At 36.6% G+C, this 24356-nt stretch overlaps 1 protein-coding gene across 18 annotated transcripts in view; it reads right to left on the reverse strand.

Annotated features, from left to right (window-relative positions):
- The window catches only part of LOC117414056 (microphthalmia-associated transcription factor), a 48610-nt gene extending 28012 nt beyond the window's left edge, over positions 1-20598 (reverse strand). For 12 of the 18 annotated variants that reach the window (XM_058999973.1, XM_058999974.1, XM_058999971.1 and 9 more), the window contains exon 1: positions 20358-20598. In XM_058999973.1, coding sequence (XP_058855956.1) covers positions 20358-20461 — 104 coding nt within the window. In that variant the 5' untranslated portion in view covers positions 20462-20598. Of the gene's footprint in view, positions 1-2405; positions 2571-20357 lie in introns of those variants that run through there. The other 6 variants (XM_058999968.1, XM_058999980.1, XM_058999967.1 and 3 more) reach the window with 5 other exon arrangements.
- Positions 20599-24356: the final 3758 nt, after the last annotated feature.

Genomic DNA, 24356 nt, shown 5'->3' on the forward strand with positions numbered 1-24356 from the left:
ACATACAAAATGATCCAGTGGAACACTTTCCAATTTCTCACTCTTCTATGCACCTGTCTTCAAGATTCTAGAACACTGTAGGTACTTATTTTTGAGAATGCAATAATGCTGCTTGCTCATCTGTTTTAGACTTAAGATGTCACATGTTTTTTGTGCATTGAACATATTTAAAAAGGCAGCGTTGCATGTCTACAAATGCTGTGCATTTTACAAGCAATTACAATTGTCATCCACTTAAAATATTTCTGAATTATAAGATAAAGAACTTACTTAGTTTTGGCTAGTTCTTTAATGAGTGTACACAGATGAAGGCACTTGTTGAAATATTTGTCTACCAGTACACATTTGTCTGCTTAACTTTGTTTTGTACAACACTGTCTTCCCTACTTTTCTAATAAAGTGTACTTAATTTGTAAATTTGCTCTCTATGAGTTCACCTTTTTCTTCAGTTGTGCACCCTAAATGGAAAGCAGCTAGGTTTTAATAACAATTACACATCTTGTATCTGTTAATGTGTAAGAGACAAGGTTATAAATGTACAAAAGACAGACATATATAGGACCAATTATGTGTTTTTTGTTAGCTGGTCAACTTTGACCTCTCCCCTAGTTGGGCCATTTCCACCAAGTAAACAAATTACATCCAACACAAATCATGTGATCTACACTAATTAAGCTAATCTCCCTTAAGCAGAAGCTCTAAAACAATAATTAAAACAAAGCTGCATTTAAAATGTTCTGTAAAAAGATTTTTCTAAATATCTGTTGTATTTCATAAAGAGAATAGTATATTTGAAAACCAACAAAATAGTATTGAGTAAAAAAGCATTTGTGTATCAGTTAGCAAGTATTATAGATATACTGAATACAATATTTGGTGAACTAGCACTGAAAAAGTTTAAACATCAAATAACGCTAACTAGAGGTCATGAAAATCGCTATCCACGCCAAAAAATAAATACATATACTGTTTATTCAATGCACAGTATTTCACACTAAAACAATATCCTGTTTACTGCAAAGTCCAGGTGAAAGTTGTAGCAAGGTAAAGCTTACATAACCATCATTACCTCCAGACCCTCATCTCTCCCTACACCCCCACTCGACCTCTCCGCTCCGCCTGCACTAGAAGACTGGCTCTACCTCCGCTACGCTCCCCTGCCTGCCGAGCCCGCTCCTTCTCCACCCTTGCTCCGCAGTGGTGGAACGACCTTCCTACAGATGTCAGGACTGCCCAGTCCCTGACCACATTCCGGCGCCTCCTTAAGACTCACCTCTTCAAACAGCACCTGTAGAACTCCTCTGTTGTATCCTGGGACACTATCACCCTTCATTTAAATATGCTTTATTTTGCTCTTATCTGCCCCCTATTTTACTGCATTTAATCCTGTACCTCAGAATATTGTAATCTGCCAAGTGTTTAATCTGTAGTATTTTGTACTTAATCATATCCTGATGTAACTATCACTATTTAATCATATCCTGATGTAACTTTCACTATTATCTGCTGTATTATTGAATTGTGATTTGTCACACTTGAGAATTATTGTATTTCTTGTTCTTATTGTATGACTTATATTGTAACACTTGAATGTATTTGTATTTGCTTGCGATTGTAAGTCGCCCTGGATAAGGGCGTCTGCTAAGAAATAAATAATAATAATAATAATAATAATTATACAAAGGCTGGTGTTCCTTAAAAAAAAAAAAACAGTGAAAGACCAGCATGCATAAAGACAGAAACTTCTTTGTCTTCCTCTTGGATGAATCTCATTTTGAGCAACTGGCTTCCAAATCCTATGAAGATGTATCTACACATCACCGGTAATACTGTACGTTCTACAGAGCATGTGAAACGCTGGAGACTGGAAGATATTCAGTCCATCAAGACTCATCTCTTATCAGTTCAATATTACTCCCATGACAACAAGATACAGTACAAGCAAACAGGCTAATTGTTTCTTGAGTGATTCCAGTGTTTCATCTGTTAGAATTTCAATGGCAGCATAGAGTATTGTCACAAAACACCGGCTAAATACTGCTACTGTTTTAATAATTAACAAAGGGTAAGAGGTCTATAAAAATATGATCTGCTGCTGTTTAGATCGACAGGTGTTTGTCCTGGAATGAATGTGTCTGTTAATAAACTAAATATGAGCACAAGCCTCCTCTGAAATGTGATCAACACTGCCTACAATATTTCATACTACACTTTGAACATCATGTTCTGCTGGCTGTCTCACTGATTGCAACATTATTGCAAAGACCAAAAAAGAGGTAACAATAACTTTCATTAGAGAACCATTTAGGCCATTTAAAACCACAACTATTTTAAAGCACATCCACTCAAATATGTATTTTAACATTAAATGTGTTCATGTTAAAAAGCATAAGCTAGTCTCCTACCTTATAATCTTCATGGATTTGTCTTTACACTGTTGCTTTGAATCATAAGAAAGAACTTTATTACCAGTGGTGCTTTAAGCCTTTGCTGAGTGATTACCTCCGGAAACTGACATTACTCACTCCCACAATCTACTTCCATCTCCTTTTGCTTTGCCCGCACCTTGCTTAACATAGGAAGGTTGGAAATAACACAATCTTTAAGTGTTTTCAAGGAGGTGTGCAACTGAACCCTGTAAACTGTGGGTTACTAAGAGTTAGCCCCCAGTGTCATGTTTTAAAAATAACCCTGCTGAAATTACTACAGCTCTCCACCGGAGGTCAGAGGATTAGTATACAGGTGCAGAGGACCATTCATTTGAAATTAATGAAAGAAATTGAGTAACTATAAATAATTACAAATATATATATATATATATATATATATATATATATATATATATATATAGGCAATGTGAAACCAAACACCCACTACTGTACCTCAAATTTAATATGATTTCAATTCACTTTTTTCACAGCATACCATCAATACAACTAATTCTAAAATTAACAATGAGGGAATAAATGTGTATGCATGGTTTAAAGGGTGCGGCAAATACGTACAGTAAACAAAAGTTCTTTACCTAAGAACACTGCTGATGAACATAAACACATACTTGAGCATGTGTGCTGCGCCATGCATGGAAAGGACTACAAGCAAGACTTGTTGACCTTTTAAAATAAGTGTTGCAACGTCTACAGTTATAGAGACACAAGTTTCACTTCTTAGAATTTAGGTTTGTTTCCTCCTTAACAGAATAGCCAGTATACCAAGTATGACTTTGCCAATTTCAATGTATTACACATGATTTAAAAACTCTTGAGGTACACTTTGAATACGCTAAATTAAGCCTGTAAATGGGATAGAAATATTCAGAAAAAAAACAATCCCGTTACTCCTTTGCATACCGTTGCATACACTAGAGTAGGACGTGCCACATTTGCATCTTACAGTATATGAGGTTTCAAGGTTAATATTTGTATTACCTAATATTTGTATTACTTTTAAGTAAGGTGAACATTATACAGCCAGTGGAAAACAAAAAGGTTCAGTAACTGTAAAGCAGCCTTCATTCAATTTTATAAAACTTTATTTAGTCATATTCCCTTATGCTTCTGACTCATCTATGGGTGTAAACCAATTTTATCCGATTTTACCAATAAGATTAGTTAGGAAATGGAAAATGTTCAATGGATATTTTTTATATTCTAAGTGGTCATTAAAAACAGGAACATTTCAATGACTCAAGTGTTTCCTTGCGCAATATATGCTAAAAATACAAACATTGTTCCTATAGTATAGTGACTATCATACATTTAAATACCACAGTAAGTGTTCTGGTTGATTTCTTTTTTTTTTATCTAACCATATAAGGCCTAAATTATTGACAGCAAAAGAGCCTAATCCTGGAGTTAGAAATATTTCTGAAAGAAAGAAATATCAGGAGGCGAGCATCCCTAACCATACATACAACAATGCACAGTAATGTACATAAACAGCACAGCCAGTCGACAGTGGCCACACTGAGAACTACATGTACTGTGTGTGTGTGTACAGTCAACCTTGGTTAACTCAACATCACACAGGGATGCCATTTAGTGTTGACTTATCCAAGGTGTCGAGTTAACCACGGCTGCACATGAGCATGGCATATAAGTAACAGAACTCACACGTTTACAGGACTACAGTATTTATACGTTTATTTTTAGTTAAATAACCTTATGAAAACGGTTGAAGGAACTGCAGTAAATGAACCAATTACAGCACACAGTCCTGTACAAACCCGGTACAACTTGTATAGTTCAATTGAAATAAGAATTAATAAAATAACTACAGTGTTATTTTTACGAAAACAATCCAACCACAAACTGTGCACAAACTGTTGACTATACTTTTAGGTATTGGCTTATACTGTCTAATTTGACAGCTTAAATAGCAAAAGTTAACAAATGTACATTATACAGAATAAACTCTGTGAACAAAAATGATAATAAACAACTTACAGTTTCACACAGAAATCAAGCATTGTCGATTGTTTCACATGCAGAAACACAAGCTTTGAAAGTTCTGCTGACAAGGAGCTGAGACTCTTTCGAGCCAAAAACATCTTTCGAGCCAAAAACATCTGAACCGTGTCCAGGGAGGTGATGGCTTTATCCGGTTTGATAGGAGTCTCTGGAAGTTCAGGTGTCGAGTTATCAACTAGTCTTTAATAGTTTTTATCCTTTCGGCACCAGTAATAAGTGTTACGAGTAAAGCGTGGTGTCGAATTAAAAAAAATTAAGAGGCAGAATGCATATATTTCATATGGAGAAAATCTGGAACCAAGACTGTCGAATTAAGCAAAGGTGTCGAGTTATCCACCAGTTGAGATAACCAAGGTTGAATTGTTTATAGTATTCTTGTATCTCTAGTTAATCTTCAGTCTCCCGCAGGACAGGCTTGCTATTCATAGTATTTCATTTGGATTAACAAACAAACAGTGAAGTCATGACCCTATCGGGGACTCATTTTAACACACCTCTCTAAATAGTTTACAAGCAACATAATAAACACAAATTCCTCTCAGCACAAATGCATCTGCTAAGTAGGTCTAATTTCCATTCCAATTGTTTACTTTCTTTATGCTTTATTCCGCTTTGTAGCTTGAATAATAACCCAGGAGGAACACGGGGCAGACGATCAAAACATTCATTTAAACCTCAGATGTGACTCAGTGTACAGTAATGTGCTTACACAATCACAAGTAAAGACCCCAACGCACATCTGCCCTTGTCAATCAAAATGCTTAACCTCTGCTGTTCAGTCTAGATCACAGCCTTTTGCAAGGCTACTAGTAGGCTATGTACATGTAAAATATGAATTACCAAATGAATGTATAAATACAAAATATTTTGTGAATTGCCCTGTTACATAAAACCTACAGGATGCATTTTTTGCTACTGTACAAGGTATACAAGGATGTAACAAGCAACTGGAATACTGTAGGCTGACTGCGAATAACAGAGAAATCAGTGTCTTGATTCCCTTGTAGTTCACTGAAATTGAAACTGTTTGAACAGAAGCAAGTAAATGTATTACACATACTCTGCCACGGCCGTAAATACAATACTGTAATTCAACAGGATGTTCACTCAGTAAGCATGTAATTATAAGAGCCTGCAAGTTGTTTGCATTTCTTCAGGAACTTTAACCCTGTGGTGTCAGTGTTGAGATGATCTTTTATGTTTAGAAGCTGTTTGATGGGACAGCAGTTTGGACAGCTATATCTGGCAGGTTTTGCCTGGATAAACACCCCCTTTAAGATTTAAGAAAATTGAGTCACCTTTATCAACAAAGACATCCAGTGACCGACAACACTATGAGGCAATGGAAATCTCTCACCCAAAAAGTCTGCAATATTCAGGTTTTGATCTGAAACCCTAAATATAGTATAGTTCTGTACATGTCTACTACACACACGCACATATTAGAGAGAGTGTATTGAGGTCTGCAGGTCAGCCTCTTTCATCAAGATTATATATATATATATATATATATATATATATACAGTGCCTTGCGAAAGTATTCGGGCCCCCTTGAACTTTGCGACCTTTTGCCACATTTCAGGCTTCAAACATAAAGATATGAAACTGTAATTTTTTGTGAAGAATCAACAACAAGTGGGACACAATCATGAAGTGGAATGAAATTTATTGGATATTTCAAACTTTTTTAACAAATAAAAAACTGAAAAATTGGGCGTGCAAAATTATTCAGCCCCTTTACTTTCAGTGCAGCAAACTCTCTCCAGAAGTTCAGTGAGGATCTCTGAATGATCCAATGTTGACCTAAATGACTAATGATGATAAATAGAATCCACCTGTGTGTAATCAAGTCTCCGTATAAATGCACCTGCACTGTGATAGTCTCAGAGGTCCGTTTAAAGCGCAGAGAGCATCATGAAGAACAAGGGACACACCAGGCAGGTCCGAGATACTGTTGTGGAGAAGTTTAAAGCCGGATTTGGATACAAAAAGATTTCCCAAGCTTTAAACATCCCAAGGAGCACTGTGCAAGCGATAATATTGAAATGGAAGGAGTATCAGACCACTGCAAATCTACCAAGACCTGGCCGTCCCTCTAAACTTTCAGCTCATACAAGGAGAAGACTTATCAGAGATGCAGCCAAGAGGCCCATGATCACTCTGGATGAACTGCAGAGATCTACAGCTGAGGTGGGAGACTCTGTCCATAGGACAACAATCAGTCGTATACTGCACAAATCTGGCCTTTATGGAAGAGTGGCAAGAAGAAAGCCATTTCTTAAAGATATCCATAAAAAGTGTCGTTTACAGTTTGCCACAAGCCACCTGGGAGACACACCAAAATGTGGAAGAAGGTGCTCTGGTCAGATGAAACCAAAATCGAACTTTTTGGCAACAATGCAAAACGTTATGTTTGGCGTAAAAGCAACACAGCTCATCACCCTGAACACACCATCCCCACTGTCAAACATGGTGGTGGCAGCATCATGGTTTGGACCTGCTTTTCTTCAGCAGGGACAGGGAAGATGGTTAAAATTGATGGGAAGATGGATGGAGCCAAATACAGGACCATTCTGGAAGAAAACCTGATGGAGTCTGCAAAAGACCTGAGACTGGGACGGAGATTTGTCTTCCAACAAGACAATGATCCAAAACATAAAGCAAAATCTACAATGGAATGGTTCACAAATAAACATATCCAGGTGTTAGAATGGCCAAGTCAAAGTCCAGACCTGAATCCAATCGAGAATCTGTGGAAAGAACTGAAAACTGCTGTTCACAAATGCTCTCCATCCAACCTCACTGAGCTCGAGCTGTTTTGCAAGGAGGAATGGGCAAAAATTTCAGTCTCTCGATGTGCAAAACTGATAGAGACATACCCCAAGCGACTTACAGCTGTAATCGCAGCAAAAGGTGGCGCTACAAAGTATTAACTTAAGGGGGCTGAATAATTTTGCACGCCCAATTTTTCAGTTTTTTATTTGTTAAAAAAGTTTGAAATATCCAATAAATTTCGTTCCACTTCATGATTGTGTCCCACTTGTTGTTGATTCTTCACAAAAAATTACAGTTTCATATCTTTATGTTTGAAGCCTGAAATGTGGCAAAAGGTCGCAAAGTTCAAGGGGGCCGAATACTTTCGCAAGGCACTGTATATATATATATATATATATATATATATATATATATATATATATATATACACAGTACTGTGCAAAAGTTTTAGGCAGGTGTGAAAAAATGCTGCAAAGTAAGAATGCTTTCAAAAATAGACATGTTAATAGTTTATATTTATCAATTAACTAAATGCAAAGTGAGTGAACAGAAGAAAATTCTAAATCAAATCCATATTTGGTGTGACCACCCTTTGCCTTCAAAACAGCATCAATTCTTCTAGGTACACTTGCACAAAGTCAGGGATTTTGTAGGCATATAGTCAGGTATATGATTAAACAATTATACCAAACAGGTGCTAATGATCATCAATTCAATATGTAGGTTGAAACACAATCATTAACTGAAACAGCATGGTGGAGGTTCCTTGCAAGTTTGGGGCTGCATTTCTGCAAATGGAGTTGGGGATTTGGTCAGAATTAATGGTTTCCTCAATGCTGAGAAGTACAGGCAGATACTTATCCATCATGCAATACCATCAGGGAGGCATCTGATTGGCCCCAAATTTATTCTGCAGCATGACAACGACCCCAAACATACAGCGAAAGTCATTAAGAACTATCTTCAGCGTAAAGAAGAACAAGGAGTCCTGGAAGTGATGGTATGGCCCCCACAGAGCCCTGATCTCAACATCATCGAGTCTGTCTGGGATTACATGAAGAGAGAGAAGCAACTGAGGCTGCCTAAATCCACAGAAGAACTGTGGTTAGTTCTCCAAGATGTTTGGGCCAACCTACCTGCCGAGTTCCTTCAAAAACTGTGTGCAAGTGTACCTAGAAGAAATGATGATGTTTTGAAGGCAAATGGTGGTCACACCAAATATTGATTTGATGTAGATTTTTCTTCTGTTCACTCACTTTGCATTTTGTTAATTGATAAATATAAACTATTAACATGTCTATTTTTGAAAGCATTCTTACTTTACAGCATTTTTTCACACCTGCCTAAAACTTTTGCACAGTACTGTATATATATATATATATATATATATATATATATATATATATATATATATATATATATATATATATATATATTTTTTTTTTTTCTCATTATGCACATTAAAAAAAAAAAAATCACCTTGTTAAAGATGTGTTACTATTCTTAATCGAATACTCTGCTAGTGACCAACTACCAGTAAACACGTTGACGCACCCTGCAAACTCACTAATGAGTGGGTTAGCAACACCAGGGGAAAACCAGTGACAAGTATACACTATTAATATGAATGATACATCTCTTAGGTGTCACTTTAGTCTAAAAGGGAACATGGGTCTTTCTTTCTTTTACTCCACCCTTTTTACAGACAAATTCTGACTGGACTTCCCATTAAAAATATCGAGATTTCTGCAACAGGGTGAAAGGTTTTTCTTTAAAGTCAACGATTTCTAGTGATTGTTCAACAGCTGGTCTTAAGCACCAGTACAGCAACAGATTCAAGTTCCAACAGATTCCATGACTGCTTTGTTCTGAATGGGTTCACAAAGTACTGCCACCTGTTGTGTGCAGAGTGGAACTGCAGCTGATCAAAGTACATATTTAGAATTACTGTTTGCAAGTTTTTAGAAATAACATTTAAAGTTTTTACAAATAGTATCATGGTTCTAGCTATGTCCTGAGCATCACATTGAATATGAAAACATCAATTTTAACAGAATAAAACCAGTAAGGAACTGGTCAGAATAACGGCTGTGCCTGCTTCTACAGTAGCTGCAACAATGTTGTTTCTTACTACATGTATACAACCCAAATGGTTGTATTTCTTTCAGAAAATGTGCTATTGTCATTTCACTAGACTAGGACCCAAAGCTGTGCTTGTAAGTGTCAGCGGAACGAAAATGCTGTGCTTTACAAATCTTTAGAACAAGCAAGTGAGAGTTTAACCTGAACCCTGAAGTTAAAAGTTATACAGTTTAGCTCCACAAAACAGAACGGTCTGGTTCATGAAATTGATGTTGAACGTTACCGCTACTTCAGAAGTGTTTTAATGTGCATTTAAATCAAATCTTCAATAGTAGTTTCACAGTACTTCAGTGAACACAGAACTTGACTGTGAGTGACATTTCAACAGCAAGAAAACATCCGTACCAAAAATAGCCAAGTGTTCATGCCCTTGAAAAAATTATGTATGCTTTAAATGAAGATTTAAAACATGATAAGTACTGTAAATGCTAAAAGAAGTCACTTCTCCCAAATATTAACCATTGGTTGTTTGAAACCCTCCAGCTGCACTTTTAAATGCAGCCTTCATATTTTTTTTCTGTTAAACCCAGCATACACAGCAGCAGTGTGAAGTAGTGGTTAGGGCTCTGGGCTCTGGACCGGAGGGTTGTGGGTTCAATCCCAGGTGGGGGACACTGCTGCTGTACCCTTGAGCAAGGTACTTTACCTAGATTGCTCCAGTAAAAACCCAACTGTATAATTGGGTAATTGTATGTAAAAATAATGTGATATCTTGTAACAATTGTAAGTCGCCCTGGATAAGGGCGTCTGCTAAGAAATAAAAAAAATATATAAATTCACGTTTGAGAAAACATTTTGAGCAAACATTCCGAGCAACGCAAAAAAAACATCAGAAAAATACTATAAGCCTTCTGTACAAACACTTCACTGCTGTGTTGATGATTTACAGACCAATATCTGAAATCAACAAATTAACAGTTACACATACATACAAAAGAGCACCCCAGTTGTATCGTGTACAATAAAGTAACTTTTGTATTTCTAATGAGCCATTGCAGGGATTTCAAGGCACATAAGACAAACAGGTCACATATTGTCGCTGTCTTGTTCAACTTGTCGTTACTTACTGGCTTTTTTCATAAATTCCTGCAAAACCATCCAACAAGCCATATGCTCAGCACAGCTGCAGTGTGTTATCTAGCTCAAATAAAGTACACTATGTCTTGGTGGTTGCTGCTTTGGGCCTCTACAACTCAAATAAGGAAGTTCTGTTGTCTAAGAAGCCCACACCAGGGCCAGTCTTAGCAAGCTCTTTTGTGAATGGAAAATCCACTGTCTTAGGTTACAGTACAGTAAGTCATATGCTAACGGTAAGTGACTTCCAGAAGAACTGACAATGCTGTACATGCTTCACTTCCTCATTCCAAATGGTGTTTTAACAGTTTTTTGTAGTAATTCATTCTTAAAGCTCGCACTCTTTCTCCTGATACCAGATTCTTATAGATGGTTTGCATCTGATCAATTCAGGGACATGAAGCTTTTTCTTTCCTTTAGCCAGCTCACATTAACACTCACTAGGATCTATTTAAATGACCTTACCTATTAGGGAAGCGTTACCTTTAATGCCGTACACTACATTATAGCTTTCAGAGGCATCGTCAACTTACAACTGAACCACAGTAAAGGCTGCTACACACCAGACGTGATGCGGCAAGCGAAACTGTGCAGCGATGCGACAAAATGAATAGAACCTATACTTTTGATAAGTATCTTTCAAACCACAGGAGACACGACAGGTGACACAGGGTTGTGACACCAGGGTGATGTGAAATAAATAGAATTGAATCCTATTTTTTGCGATTTGCGAACAAGGGAATTGACCAGTCAGAGAACAGCTTCAATGCACATGGTCCAGCAGTGTGAAGCAGTATCCAAAATGACAGAGGAAAAGCTAATACTTGCTGTGAAAAAATACCCATAAACATGACTAAGATCACTGCAATTATAATGGTACAGATTTGAAAGGTAATTAAACGGGAGCCCATTTCGAAGGAACTGGATAAGCCTGGTATGTATGATTTATTGCCATATATGTTGAAATACCATCTGAGAAGGCACTCATAATTACTACATCATGTTGACGAATATGTAACGGTCTTGACCATAGTTTTGTCAATAGCAATTTTTTGTTAATTTTATTGATTTGGCAGTTTCCAATCTGTTGCATTGCCTTTGTGTTGCTTCTAGTGTGTGTGGTCACGTAGCTGCGAAAGTATCTTATCGCCCAGTGAAAAATCGCATCGCGTCTGGTGTGTGGTGGCCTTAACAAAACAAAATAACAAGGATTTGACCTTCTTCACTGCTGGCAATAACTGCTTTTCTAGAACAGCCCTTTATTATATTTAATTTAATTTGAAACACCAGGATCTCAGCTTCAATATCTTTCTGTTTTATACCTTGAATTTTAAATTTACATGAAAGATTTAATTTACTTGCATTACATAATGTAAGAGCATTATTCCATCCCCAACTCATTTGATTAGTCATTTGTTATTTGTTCGCTTTAACAAAATATAGGAGTTAAAAAATTATAATGAATACAAATAAAAGCTAAACACAGCTCAAAGAGTGTAATCATTTCAAATTATGAAACAACTGCTTTTACTTGAATGACAAATATTATTCAGGAGAGCTGTTGGTTACTGGACTCATCAGTATTAGCTATTGTTTAAAAAAAAACTATAAGAATATACAAAATGTTATGAACTGAGAACACAGTGCCTCAGCACATTTAACACCAGTGTGTGAAAGACTAACTTGTGTGTTATAAATTAAAATTCGATTTTTAAAATCTAAAATCAAACCTGAAAACTACATGCTCATTTGATACCACAGAGATCAAAACAGTTTTTATAAAATCGCTATAATAATCAATCGTGCACTGTAGTTGTCACTTAACAACGTTTGTCTACATGGTTCTAAAGGGGTTATCGGATAGTATCGGATAACTATTTCACTAAGAAATGGTACATTTAAAACACAGGAGCTTCACAGTTTCTCTTTTACAGGCTGCTTATTCTACAACCCCGTCCACTGCTTCCCTTGCTCATGCTTTATTCCCAAGGAATTGTCTCCCAGCTGTGGAAGCAAAGAACAAGGGTGGCATTTCTTAAGACAAACTCTGTGATCTTCTTGGCATACAGCTCACTGATGCAATATAGTGATTAGTGATGTTGTCAGGCTACTCCTGAGGCTTGGGCTTCAGCGAAGTGTCTGCTGTAGTTCAAACTTCATCTGAGCTTTGTACTGCCATGATTGTGCCTTGTTATTAATAAATGAATCCATGCCTTGAAGCATGACTATTATTTAAACTACACAAACATTTTTCAGTTGTAGAATATTCAAATGTTAAGGTCACTTCAACAAAGACCCTATTGAAATGTAAAGGTCTTTGAACGGTATCTACCGCCCTTAACCATGAAAATATACTGTTTACTGCTGCATGCATATATCCTGTCTGTATTATCTGCAATCAAACAGTAGTGTATTTAAACTTACAATATAACACATATGCCGCTGTACTCTTAATCATTTTAAATATAATGGTTTTGTTGAAAGGTATACAAGGAAGACAAATAGGGCAGCAGTGTGGAGTAGTGGTTAGGGCTCTGGACTCTTGACCGGAGGGTTGTGGGTTCAATCCCCAGTGGGGGACACTGCTGTTGTACCCTTGACCAAGGTACTTTACCTAGATTGCGCCAGTAAAAACCCAACTGTATAAATGGGTAATTGTATGTAAAATAATGTGATATAATGTATAATATGATATCTTGTAACAATTGTAAGTCGCCCTGGATAAGGGCGTCTGCTAAGAAATAAATAATAATAATAATAAATAACATTTGATCAGATCTCAGGTATGAAAATGATACGGCTGGGCAAGTTTTGCTTTTACGGTGCTTTCTTTTCGAGAAGAAACAAGTTTGTGTCAGTTATTTGCTCACACGCTCAACCTGCCCAAAAGTTTTTGCTGAATTACACCTTGCTGGCTTGATATCCAACTTGGTATTCCCAACCTTAAAGTGACTCCCTTTTTTTCTGAACGATGAATCCCTTCTGTCTCTCAGGTGTCCCTACCAGCTCTGCTTTTGAATTTTACTTTGTCAGGATAAAGAATAAAGATCCCCTTTTTCTGTGTCATTCATGAACAGCAGGAAACATACTGCTATCACACCATCAGGTGTTAAGTGTCATCAGGGAACAAGCAGAGCGGCATGGTTTTTAATGGACTTTCCTCTGGGTAGGACCTAAGCCCATAGAGATTTATTTGGAGCTTTAATGGTATTTTACAGACACTAATACACTAGAGATTTGTATGTTTACATAGTAAAATCCTGGAAAACTGGTTTACATTATTTATACAGTATAAGATAAATGGCTTTGGTAGATACTGTATTGTACTGTACCATAATAGATTGATATACTGTCTAGAAAGTATATATTTTTGACAAATATTTATTGAAACTTCAGTTATTCTTCCAGAAGTTTTGAATACAGAAAATGCTTCATAAGCAGCCTGCCTACCATCACATTTTCTAAATGCACAGACTAAAGGAAACAATGTGCAAGAGAAGAACACAAATGCTGAGTGGACTACATTGCCCTACCACAGTAGAACACACTGTTTGGAATTAATCTTGTTCTTGGAAGGTAAGTTTGTGAACAACTTACTAAAATCCAGAAGTTGTGTGTAACTTAGACACGTGTTTATATAAAACACAAAATATGAACAGGCCCAAAATACACTAACAACAGATTGAAAAGGTATGTCCAGTGAAAAACCTCAAAATGGCTTGGCATGTAATCCCAGCTATGTTTTGTCAACTGAGATTTAACAGTTTCAGTGCATTTTCTAAACATGTTGTATACATTTTTATTAAGTATGTGCAGAATATTCTGGAAGCATTTAATATGATCATGAATCAACATGGGGTTATTAAAATTAATTAAAAACTGTGTAATTTTATTTTACAATATTAAATTTCTATTTAACAAGATTATTATTATTGTTGGAGAGCATCATACAGTTGGGGCTTTCCTTGTGGAGTTTACTGCTATAAATGTACAGGTACAGTACTGTATATAACAGCTGCTTTGTGGTGCTCTCTTAAAAACATAAGATAAGAAAGTTTACAAACGAGAGGAAGCCATTCAGCCTATCTGCTTGTTTAGTTGTTAGTAGCTTATTGATCCCAGAATCTCATCAAGCAGCTTCTTGAAGGATCCCAGGGTGTCAGCTTCAACAACACTGCTGGGGAGTTGGTTCCAGATTCCCACGATTCTCTGTGTAAAAAAGTGCCTCCTATTTTCTGTTCTGAATGCCCCTTTATCTAATCTCCACTTGTGACCCCTGGTCCTTGTTTCTTTTCACGTCGAAAAAATCCCTTGGGTCAACATTGTCAATACCTTTTAGAATTTTGAATTCTTGAATCAGATCGCAGTGTAGTATTCTTTGTTCAAGACTGAATAGATTTAATTATTTTAGCCAGTCTGCATATGACATGCCTTTTAAACCCAGAATAATTCTGGTCGCTCTTCTTTGCACTCTTTCTAGAGCAGCAATATTCTTTTTATAGCAAGGTGACCAGAACTGAACACAATATTCTAGATGAGGTCTTACTAATGCATTGTAAAGTTAACATTACTTCCCTTGATTTAAATTCAACACTTTTTATTGTCTGCATGCAGTACCTTAAACTTGTCTCTATTAAATGTTATTTGCCATGTGTCTGCCCAGTTCTGAATGCTGTCCAGATAATTTTGTATGACCTTTGCTGCTGTATCAGTGTTTGCCACTCCTCCTATTTTTGTGTCATCTGCAAATTTAACAAGTTTGCTTAATATACCAGAATCTAAGTCTTGAGTGGCTGTTATACAATAAACAACTTTGACTAGTAAAATAAAGAAATGTATATTGGGGCTCCCGAGTGGCGCATCCAGTAAAAGCACTCGCTAGAGTGCAGGATACACTCTATAGCCTGGACGTCGCTGGTTCAAGTCCAGGCTATTCCACAGCCGACCGTGGACGGGAGCTCCCAGGGGGCGGCGCTCAATTGGCCGAGCGTCGCCCGGGGGGAGGGAGGGTTAGGTCGGCCAGGGTGTCCTTGGCTCACCGCGCACCAGTGACCCCTGTAGTCTGGCCCGCCTGCGGGCTTGCCTGTAAGCTGCCCAGAGCTGCGTTGTCCTCAGACTCTGTAGCTCTGAGGCGGCTGCACGGTGAGTCTGCAGAGTGTAAAGAAGCGGGCGGCTGACGGCACACACTTCGGAGGACAGCGTGTGTTCGTCTTCGCCCCTCTCAAATCAGCGCAGAGGTGGTAGCGGTGAGCTGAGCCTAAAAATAATTGGGCATTTCAAATTGGGGAGAAAATAATAATAACTAATTGGCAACGACTAAATTTATATATATAAAAAAAGAAATGTATATTAATGTACACGTTCCTTACAAATATTAACCTTTTTATGTTAAACATTTGATATTATGTTCTGTACGTACTTTACATCCAAAAGTTTAATGGTGACTATCTAAAATATAATTCACACATTAACTTTTGAGCAACATTTAAAGGTCAGGGGAGGGTCATGAAAAGATCCCATTGCTTCCACCAGTTCTTGTTTTTATGTTCCTTTACAGTAAGTCTGATTTGCAATGTCATTTTAAATTGCAATGTAAACAGATATCAATGGGTTTGAAATATGCTATCCTGTAATACACATTTAGTGCTGTCTCACAATGAATCAACACCCTCAAAATATTGTGTTTAAAATCCAGCCTCATAATACACCATTTTAATATATGGAATATGATGTGTTTTCAACCACATAAGCCAAAAGGTAGTCTAATGTCTCTTTGTTGAAAAACACAACAATATAATTTTTTCATAACCTGAAATTCAGGATGCACAAGAGCTTTAGTCAATTGAACTAAATGAAAGCCTTCTTATCATGTTTATGAAACCAAACATCGAAAAGTGCATTTTTGTCATTTTATTTGACTTCTGCAATTCAATCGTCAACTACAATGGCCAAAAGTTTACCACCAAAGCGTATTCACACAAGTTAAATTACCACTGTAACCATTAGCTGTGAACTCAACTGTATAACACATTCACTTTTACATGTTATTTGTTTACTATGTATTCTTTATTGAAAAATAAATTTAAAAAGTGGAAATATGCCAATATCTATGGAATACAATAAAGGCAGATTGAGAGATTGCAATTAAATTATTCTTAAAAAAGTCCTAGCAAATTTGAACAAACCTAAATATCTGCCCAAATATGAGGCATACATTTGGTCCCCTTCATAATTAATACTGAGCCAGCTATCAATGTACTTTCAAGTCACCATAAGTCTGTGTCTGTTGCTAAGCAACCATGCCATGTACCTGTACAAAAACCTGTGTCTAAGGAAAGCGTCTACTGTATAAGGAGCAGGTTGGCATGAGGACAAAACAAAGCTGTTTTAAGTGTTATTAGTGCAAAACAAGGGCCTGCTGACAGTTAAAGACATCTTGTAACTTGATTAAAAACTGTGAGCAGATATTGTCAGCCACATTGCAAAACAGCAGAGAACATGGAAGGTGATATGAAGATGTGTACTGTAGGTGGATTAGGCACTGCTAAAAATGTTGATTGAAGTCTTTAAAATCTTAAAAAAAACTTGACAAAAAAGAAGCTGACAAAGTTAACACCACTCAATACGTGGAAGTGCAGCACAGAAACCAGGGCCAGAAGACGTATTTGGAAATCAAGTGGAGACAGACTGAGGACAGAGACATTTCCACAGAGTGCTGAGGGTATGGATACTGAATCATTGTGATCCTTTAAGAACCGAGTTGACAAAGGTTTGAGATCAACCAGCTACTCGAAAGGCCAGAAAAGCCTCCTCTTGCTCGTATTTGTTCTTCTATTCTAACCTTTAGATCTTATTTTCAAATAATTACATAATTTTTTGTGCTAAGGTCAATGTTTCTGTTTACTGTGTATTTGAAGAATTGTCCTGTTTATAGAAATCAGACCTAAATTTAGTGAAATCAATCTCTATGACATTTCTTCTCTTATTAATTTGACTCCTTCAAGATGCTGCATGTTTTTACATTACCATAGAAACCAGTCTAAAATTTCAATCGAAATATGGCCTCTATACTGTTGTCACACTGTTATGATTTTGATAGTGACACTTCTTTTAGATGGTTTTGGACTGGAACCAGAAAAAAAGTAAATTAATCTCCCTTAGTTTCCTAAGAATCTGGTGGCCGTAGTTCAAAAGCTATGCTCACACACAAACACCATTCAGTTTTTAACTTAGTAACAAAGTAATGAAATTTACTAATGAAGAAATTGGTTTAGAATTATGAATTAGGTTACAAGCTTTCGGTCATACGTGCCTATGGTTTCTCTTTTTGTTTTTAAGAAGTCAAAAGGAAATGAAACACACACATTAAACAGAAAATAACCGCTCTACCATAAGAAGGAGTTGCCATACAGTTCAAGAAATTGTTCAATTGGAAGAAGCACATGCAAGCTGTATATGCACCATAAAGTCGGGAGACAGATACAATATCCTATTCATAAAAGTGGGAGTCTGTACAGCTGCTATCTAGGTCACATGCCTCTTCCATGGAATACTATGATAAAGCTAACAGGACAGACCGAGGCCATTTTATCAATGTAAAGGACAAAAAATAAACACTTTATGCAAAGTTTCACTTTACCATAATTTAATTTTGTATAGACTTTGTGTTTTTAGAGATTCAAACTGTTTCTAAATGTACAGTTAGCACATCAAACCTCTTTTCTGTTCCCCTTTTATCCTGCAGAGCTCTTCTGATTTGCTGGTAAGACAGAATACAGCAAAAGGGTACTGATGTTACAAAAACAAGGGCAGAATGAAAATAATGGGCATTGTAGAAAACTGGATTGAGGAACAGTACAGATGAACATGTTTTAACATATATTTGAACAATATCTCTCCATGCTATAAAACAGCAGACATCTAACAGTCAATGGTTTGAAAACAAGAGGCTGAAGTCCCTGTTTCTTGCCATTATGAGATAGTCAGGTTTATCAAGGTACAATATTAACATAACTTAAATATCTTAAAAACTTAAGACACACTTTTCCAAGTTGTTTGTTTTATTTCACAAAATAAATTGTTGTAAATTGCATTTTGGTGTTAAAATCTTGATAAATCAGGTCCATTATTATCAGCGTATGACACATTTATACATTTATGAGTATTGGATGTCGAACGAATTTCAGGCAGCTGCATGTACATAAAGTAAACCCTCCTGATGCATTGATATAGTTTCAAGATACAGTATTAGCATGCTGCTCTGTGTAAGCCCTCTGTGACAGGCACTATCCCAGCACTGCCAGTTATGCACAGTCAATGCAATAAGTAAGCTTGGTACTCACAGTTAGCGGCCATTCTTCTCACTGAAGGGCTAAAAGGTTACCTGAGTCAGCTGGCTTAATATTGTTTAGCTAGGATGGGAATATGCTTTAGTTGCAACAAGGGGTCAATGCTGCACCTGTCCCAGTCTGAGCTAAAGCATGAGTCACAACAGAGCACAAATAACAGAGCAATACAGCTATGACCAAAAGGGCTTCACCCTATGCAATTAACTCATTTTGCTTCATAAGGTCGAATGAAACCTGCTGAATAATGTTACATTAACATACTGAATTACATACCGCTTTGTAGTTTTCCACATAATGAAAAACAGACTGAAAATGAAAAATATGACATTTTGAAATCTAACATAAAATACTGTACTACTATTATGGCTTCCGTTATGGCTTAATTCTAGGTGATGCTAAACTTTTGGTGTACATTAACTGTGATGACAACAAATGTTGCATTCTTTTTACATTGTTAAGTCATTCTTAACAGAGATTATCCAAAATATGATATCCCAGTTGTTACTTTCTATTGAATTAAAACATTGCCAATGTGTACAATGCATTTGCTATTAATTGCTGTATGATGTCAGACCCAATCAACAAGGACATTTCTTTGTAACAATGTAACCTTTTTTTAACACAAATAGTATATGTTAGTAATTACTGGAAAAGCAAGATGATGCAATATTCACAGCCATCTCTGCTGTTCACATAAAATAATGGAAGTGAAACAGCCATAATCTACGACTTTATAATGTCTCAGTACTTTAAATGCATTGTATGGTCAAGGCTGCTTCCGCCTCATCCAAAAATACAACAATCCAAATTCTGGATCCTTCTCCAAATTATAATTGGCTACCTTTCATGGTAAAAATGAAAATGAATTAATACAGAACATATTCTCAATTTTTCAAAGATCATGTTTAGAATCCAGGTGAAAACAAAGAAATCCAAGATGATATTGATTAAACTGAAAGGCATAGGGGCTGTTTCCTCAGGAGGCAGACTGTTGGTTATGACATCACAAAACCTGTGGTAATTAATATACATTGCAGGTGTTAACACGATTCCTCACATTGAATGTGTAATCACACATGTTTCTATGAACATGGGTGTTTACCTGTCTTCCTACAGTTACATACAGGCTTACAGTATTATTAATTCAACTACTGAAGGCTATGCAGGTGTATGTCCTGACACACAGCTTTACATAGACGTGACAACACCCCAAAGAAAAACTAGTATTATCCGTGCAAAAGACAACCATCTGCAAACAAATCCCTCCCATAAAATGAATACACAGTCAGAGATAATATGATGACATGCGTAGCTACAGTACTTTTTAATATTATCATCCTTGGGGAGGAAAATAAAAATCTAATAAATAAGTAACTGTAGTAATATATATATATATATATATATATATATATATATATATATATATATATATATATATATATATATTTTAACGGTTGTGTTTCATGTTAAGTTTTCTGTCCAGACAGTATTCCCTAAACAGCAGTTTACAGTTAACTTACAGTGTCATTACATTACATTACGCACTAACCTGTTTTTCAAGGGCTGGCTTTTCAGCTCGTAATACGTTTTAGGTTCTTCATGGAATTCCTCGCCGACTTCAAAATCGGGTACTATCCCCGATTCAGATTGCATTCTTTCCGCTGTCAGTGTCAAATTATACAAATACAAACAATAAAACAAAATGTAACAACGTTCCTAGTGTCAAACACCCAGTACCAGCCGCAGTGGCTCCGAAACTCCTGTCCTCCTCCCATCTACGCGTAGATGGCGCTAGAGTTTGTAGGAGTTGTAGTTTTCCCAAACATTTCAAGAAAGGCTTTCAAAGGGAATGAGGTGGATTTAAAAACTACAAATCCCAGATTGCTCCGGGGCATTGCCATTCGCCAGCGTGTGTCAGGCTTGGTGTTTTGATACAATGTCAATGTCAGCAGCTTTTCATTGGCTGCAGTCACCAATGGAATGTCACCCTTTTCATTCCTTGGCACCACGGTTAGTTTTGGCAGAAATGTTCGGTAAATGGAAACTGCTGTGTAATTGTTTATAGCAGTCAAGATGTTTATAGGGGGCACAACATAAGAACACTGATTGTACTTTATATTAAATGAGAAAACACTAAAGATCTGGTAAATTGGCAAGTAATGCTTTAAGACAAAACGTGTAAATGTATAAACTGTTAAGATAAACTGTAATATAGTAAGCAATCTAGAATAGAAAAAAATGATTATTACAAAAACTGTTCAATGTGCATTACTGCACTAGCCATGCGCAGTATCTCTTCCACAGTGCCGTTATGACTATTTACCATTATCTTGTATTACAATTTAAACATCAGAATTTGGTACAGTACATGCACGTACGCCAGTGGGATATGGGTTAGGATTAGAAATGGCAATCACAATTTAGCATGTGCACTGTATAAAATAGTGCTGTTTGTACAGTTTTGGTATCAATACCACATCTCCATAATTTTTTTGTTTTCAATTATGTGGCACGTCAAGAGAGAGGTAGACTCCAACTCAAACAATGAAGAGGGAATCGTTACGAAATTCAGTGACTATCACTGGTTTTAAGATTGACAAGATTGCTGGTTTTCAATTGCTTAAACAACACTATAAAATTACACTTTGGTATCCTGTAAAAAAAAAAAAAACAAAAAAAAAACGTTGTACAGCTGTTGCCAAAAGTTTTGCATCACCCTATAGAATGAACACATTTTGCTTCATAAAGTCGAATGAAACCTACTGAATACTGTTACGTGAATATTGAATTACAATGTGTTGTTTCTGTATACTTATAGTTATAATAATGTCTCAATCTTAAAATTAAAAGTGATGCAAAACTTTTAGCCAACTTTGTTGATCAACTGAGCTGACAAAAGTTGCTGGACTTTTCAGCAGGAATTGGGAAGGAAACTGTATGATTGTAAAAATCTTAGTTCTTTAAGGATATTTTTGTTACAGCACCTTCCATCATAGTGAACTACATTGATGTGTTCCTGACTTTTTTCTAACCAAAGATCAAGGCCAGTTAATACAAATCCATGGTTGATCAAGACTGCTAGAAGCTAATTTCATAGCAAGTATGATGCCCAGAAGTCTGACTTACGTCAGTTGTAAAAATTGTAAAGATACATGTAACTACCCACATGAAAAAGGCATTCAGCGTGTAATGTACAAAGCACTTTCCAGAGTAAGACATGTCAATGGACAATGTGTGGAACTGTGAATTGTGAAGCAGGAAATGCCATGTCTTGGGGCTTCATGTCAGAAGGGAAAGTTGGAATACAGAACATATTTGTTATTTTTTGGAATTTTTTTTTTTTTTCAATATCAGCTTAAAGCTTTTGTTGTGATCAAAGTTCAGACCCCCCAAAAACAAAATACATAAATAAATTGAATTAAACCATTAATCTCCATTCAGTTGACAGTATGTTAAATCTTCTGACCCAACATCCCATTGACAGGGTTGCCCCTGAGAAGGCAGGCATATTGCAAAAATATTGCGTATTATTCTTCTTGTTGTGATTCATGTTGTATCATTTTAAGTTTCAGTCATCACATCAGCAGTTTGAAGCACCCTTGTGCCTCAATATATCTCTCAATATCATGTCTAACCCCTAAGTACACCTGGTACACCAAAGTGTAACCAATAACCATTCCCTCGTCCAACATTCTGCCTCTTGTGGGTACAGAAATACTGCACAGAACAATTGTGGTATTTTTTTTACATCCACTAGGGACAGAATTGTGCAAGGAGTTAAGTTAATTGTTAGACTCTGGTGTACACCAGATGTACTTGGAGGTTAAACAATCAATATTTACTCAGAAGTTTAAATATACTGTACTCACTGTAAGTATGCAGTTCACAGAATATATATAATGTTTAGTAAATTGCAAAACAGGTCTTTCTTGTCAAATGAGCTGACTTTTGGATTGTAACATTCCCTTTTGTTCCCAGCAGGTGGCACTCTAGTCCAGGAAAACAGTAATTGGACTGCCCAACCATTTCTGTTATCCTTGAAATAATTTGCAATGTCATTGACCCAAATTGTTTTTGTTTTTATAAATTAGAAACCAATCCAAAAAAAAAGAAAGAAATTGTCATCCAATATATCACTATTAATCAAATTACTTGAACCGCAATACGAAGGGTGAAAATGCAGAATACAATGGGACAGAAATAGATGTTGGTGATGAACAGTATGAGTTTGCATTGAATCTGCATACAGTACAGAAAACAGACGTTAAAGAAAGTTTTCCTTACTCTGAGTTGGTTTGTTTTAGTTCTCCCAACCACTTATACTGGTATCAAATTGAATTGTGCACTTTAAAAGGCTATGTGTTCTAAGATAGTGTATATTTCTCCATTTACTAATGTTTTAATCCATTTCTCTGGATTTAAAAAAAAAAAAAAAAAAAAAAAACTTAGTTGTTGCTCTGCACCAAAATAGTTACAATGGCATCTGAGAGTGTGACTTTGCCAGTTACTGTAACTGGATGCAAACGGGAGTTTATGTTTATGTACAGGTGTAGAAGCAGCAGTGGTGCAAGTGTCATCACACTATCCCATCTATGTGGCACAGCTCTTCTCTGGCATGCCCAGCCTCAGCAGAGCGACATGAGTTCAGCCAACATACCCATACAAACCAGGCCATACCTGCGACACTACTGCACAAAGTGCTAATTTGTGTTGTCATGCAGGGACATCCCCTCTGTGAAACTGGAGATAGATATAAATGATCTTAAAAGGGATATAACCAATTCAGATATGCCTTTAATGAACAGGGGTAGCAATTGAAAACAGAGACCGGAATCAAGGTTGGAACCTCACTATGTCCCAATACTAAAAGACATTGGTTAGGAGATTTGATTTAAATATTTCCAGTCGTGTTAGTAATGTGATCCCCAGTCACTATTTTAAGCTCAGCAAAGAGAGCAAGAATAGATGACACATTTAGAAGTCAGGGGATGGGTGTCTAGAACACAGTACGATTATGCTGGAGGTTCATGGAGTACTATAGTTATTCCAAGAATGAGGATGTCAGAACAGACGAGTTCATTAAGAGGTGTTGGATGTTTGCAGGTGTGACAGAAATCTCCATAATGAAATTGTGGAACACAGACACGCTCTGATTTTTGTAAACTAGAGCATTGGAGATTGCTGGCGCCCTGCAGTGAGGAGCCAGGAACCCCTGGGGAAGACTAGAGGGGAGTGCACAGTTTATCATCTAGATATATTACAGTACCATTTCACTAGAACCTCCTGAGGTGCAAAAGAATTTGGTGCTCTGCATATCTACCAAGAAAATATATTTCCATATAAACAGCTGCCACTCAGTTCAACACTTGAAACCTGAAATCCTGGATTACAGTATGATGTATTCAAAATGACTGCATTACATTTTCAAACCCTGATAAATGAAACCCAAAATGTACTGTGTTTGTATTTTTGTGTGGGTATGGGCCAGAATAATGAATAATTGAGAGGATAGTGATGCTTGATACAGATACTAAATAAGTTACAAGCA

Source organism: Acipenser ruthenus, chromosome 25 (assembly GCF_902713425.1).
Source record: "Acipenser ruthenus chromosome 25, fAciRut3.2 maternal haplotype, whole genome shotgun sequence".
Lineage (NCBI taxonomy): Eukaryota > Metazoa > Chordata > Actinopteri > Acipenseriformes > Acipenseridae > Acipenser > Acipenser ruthenus.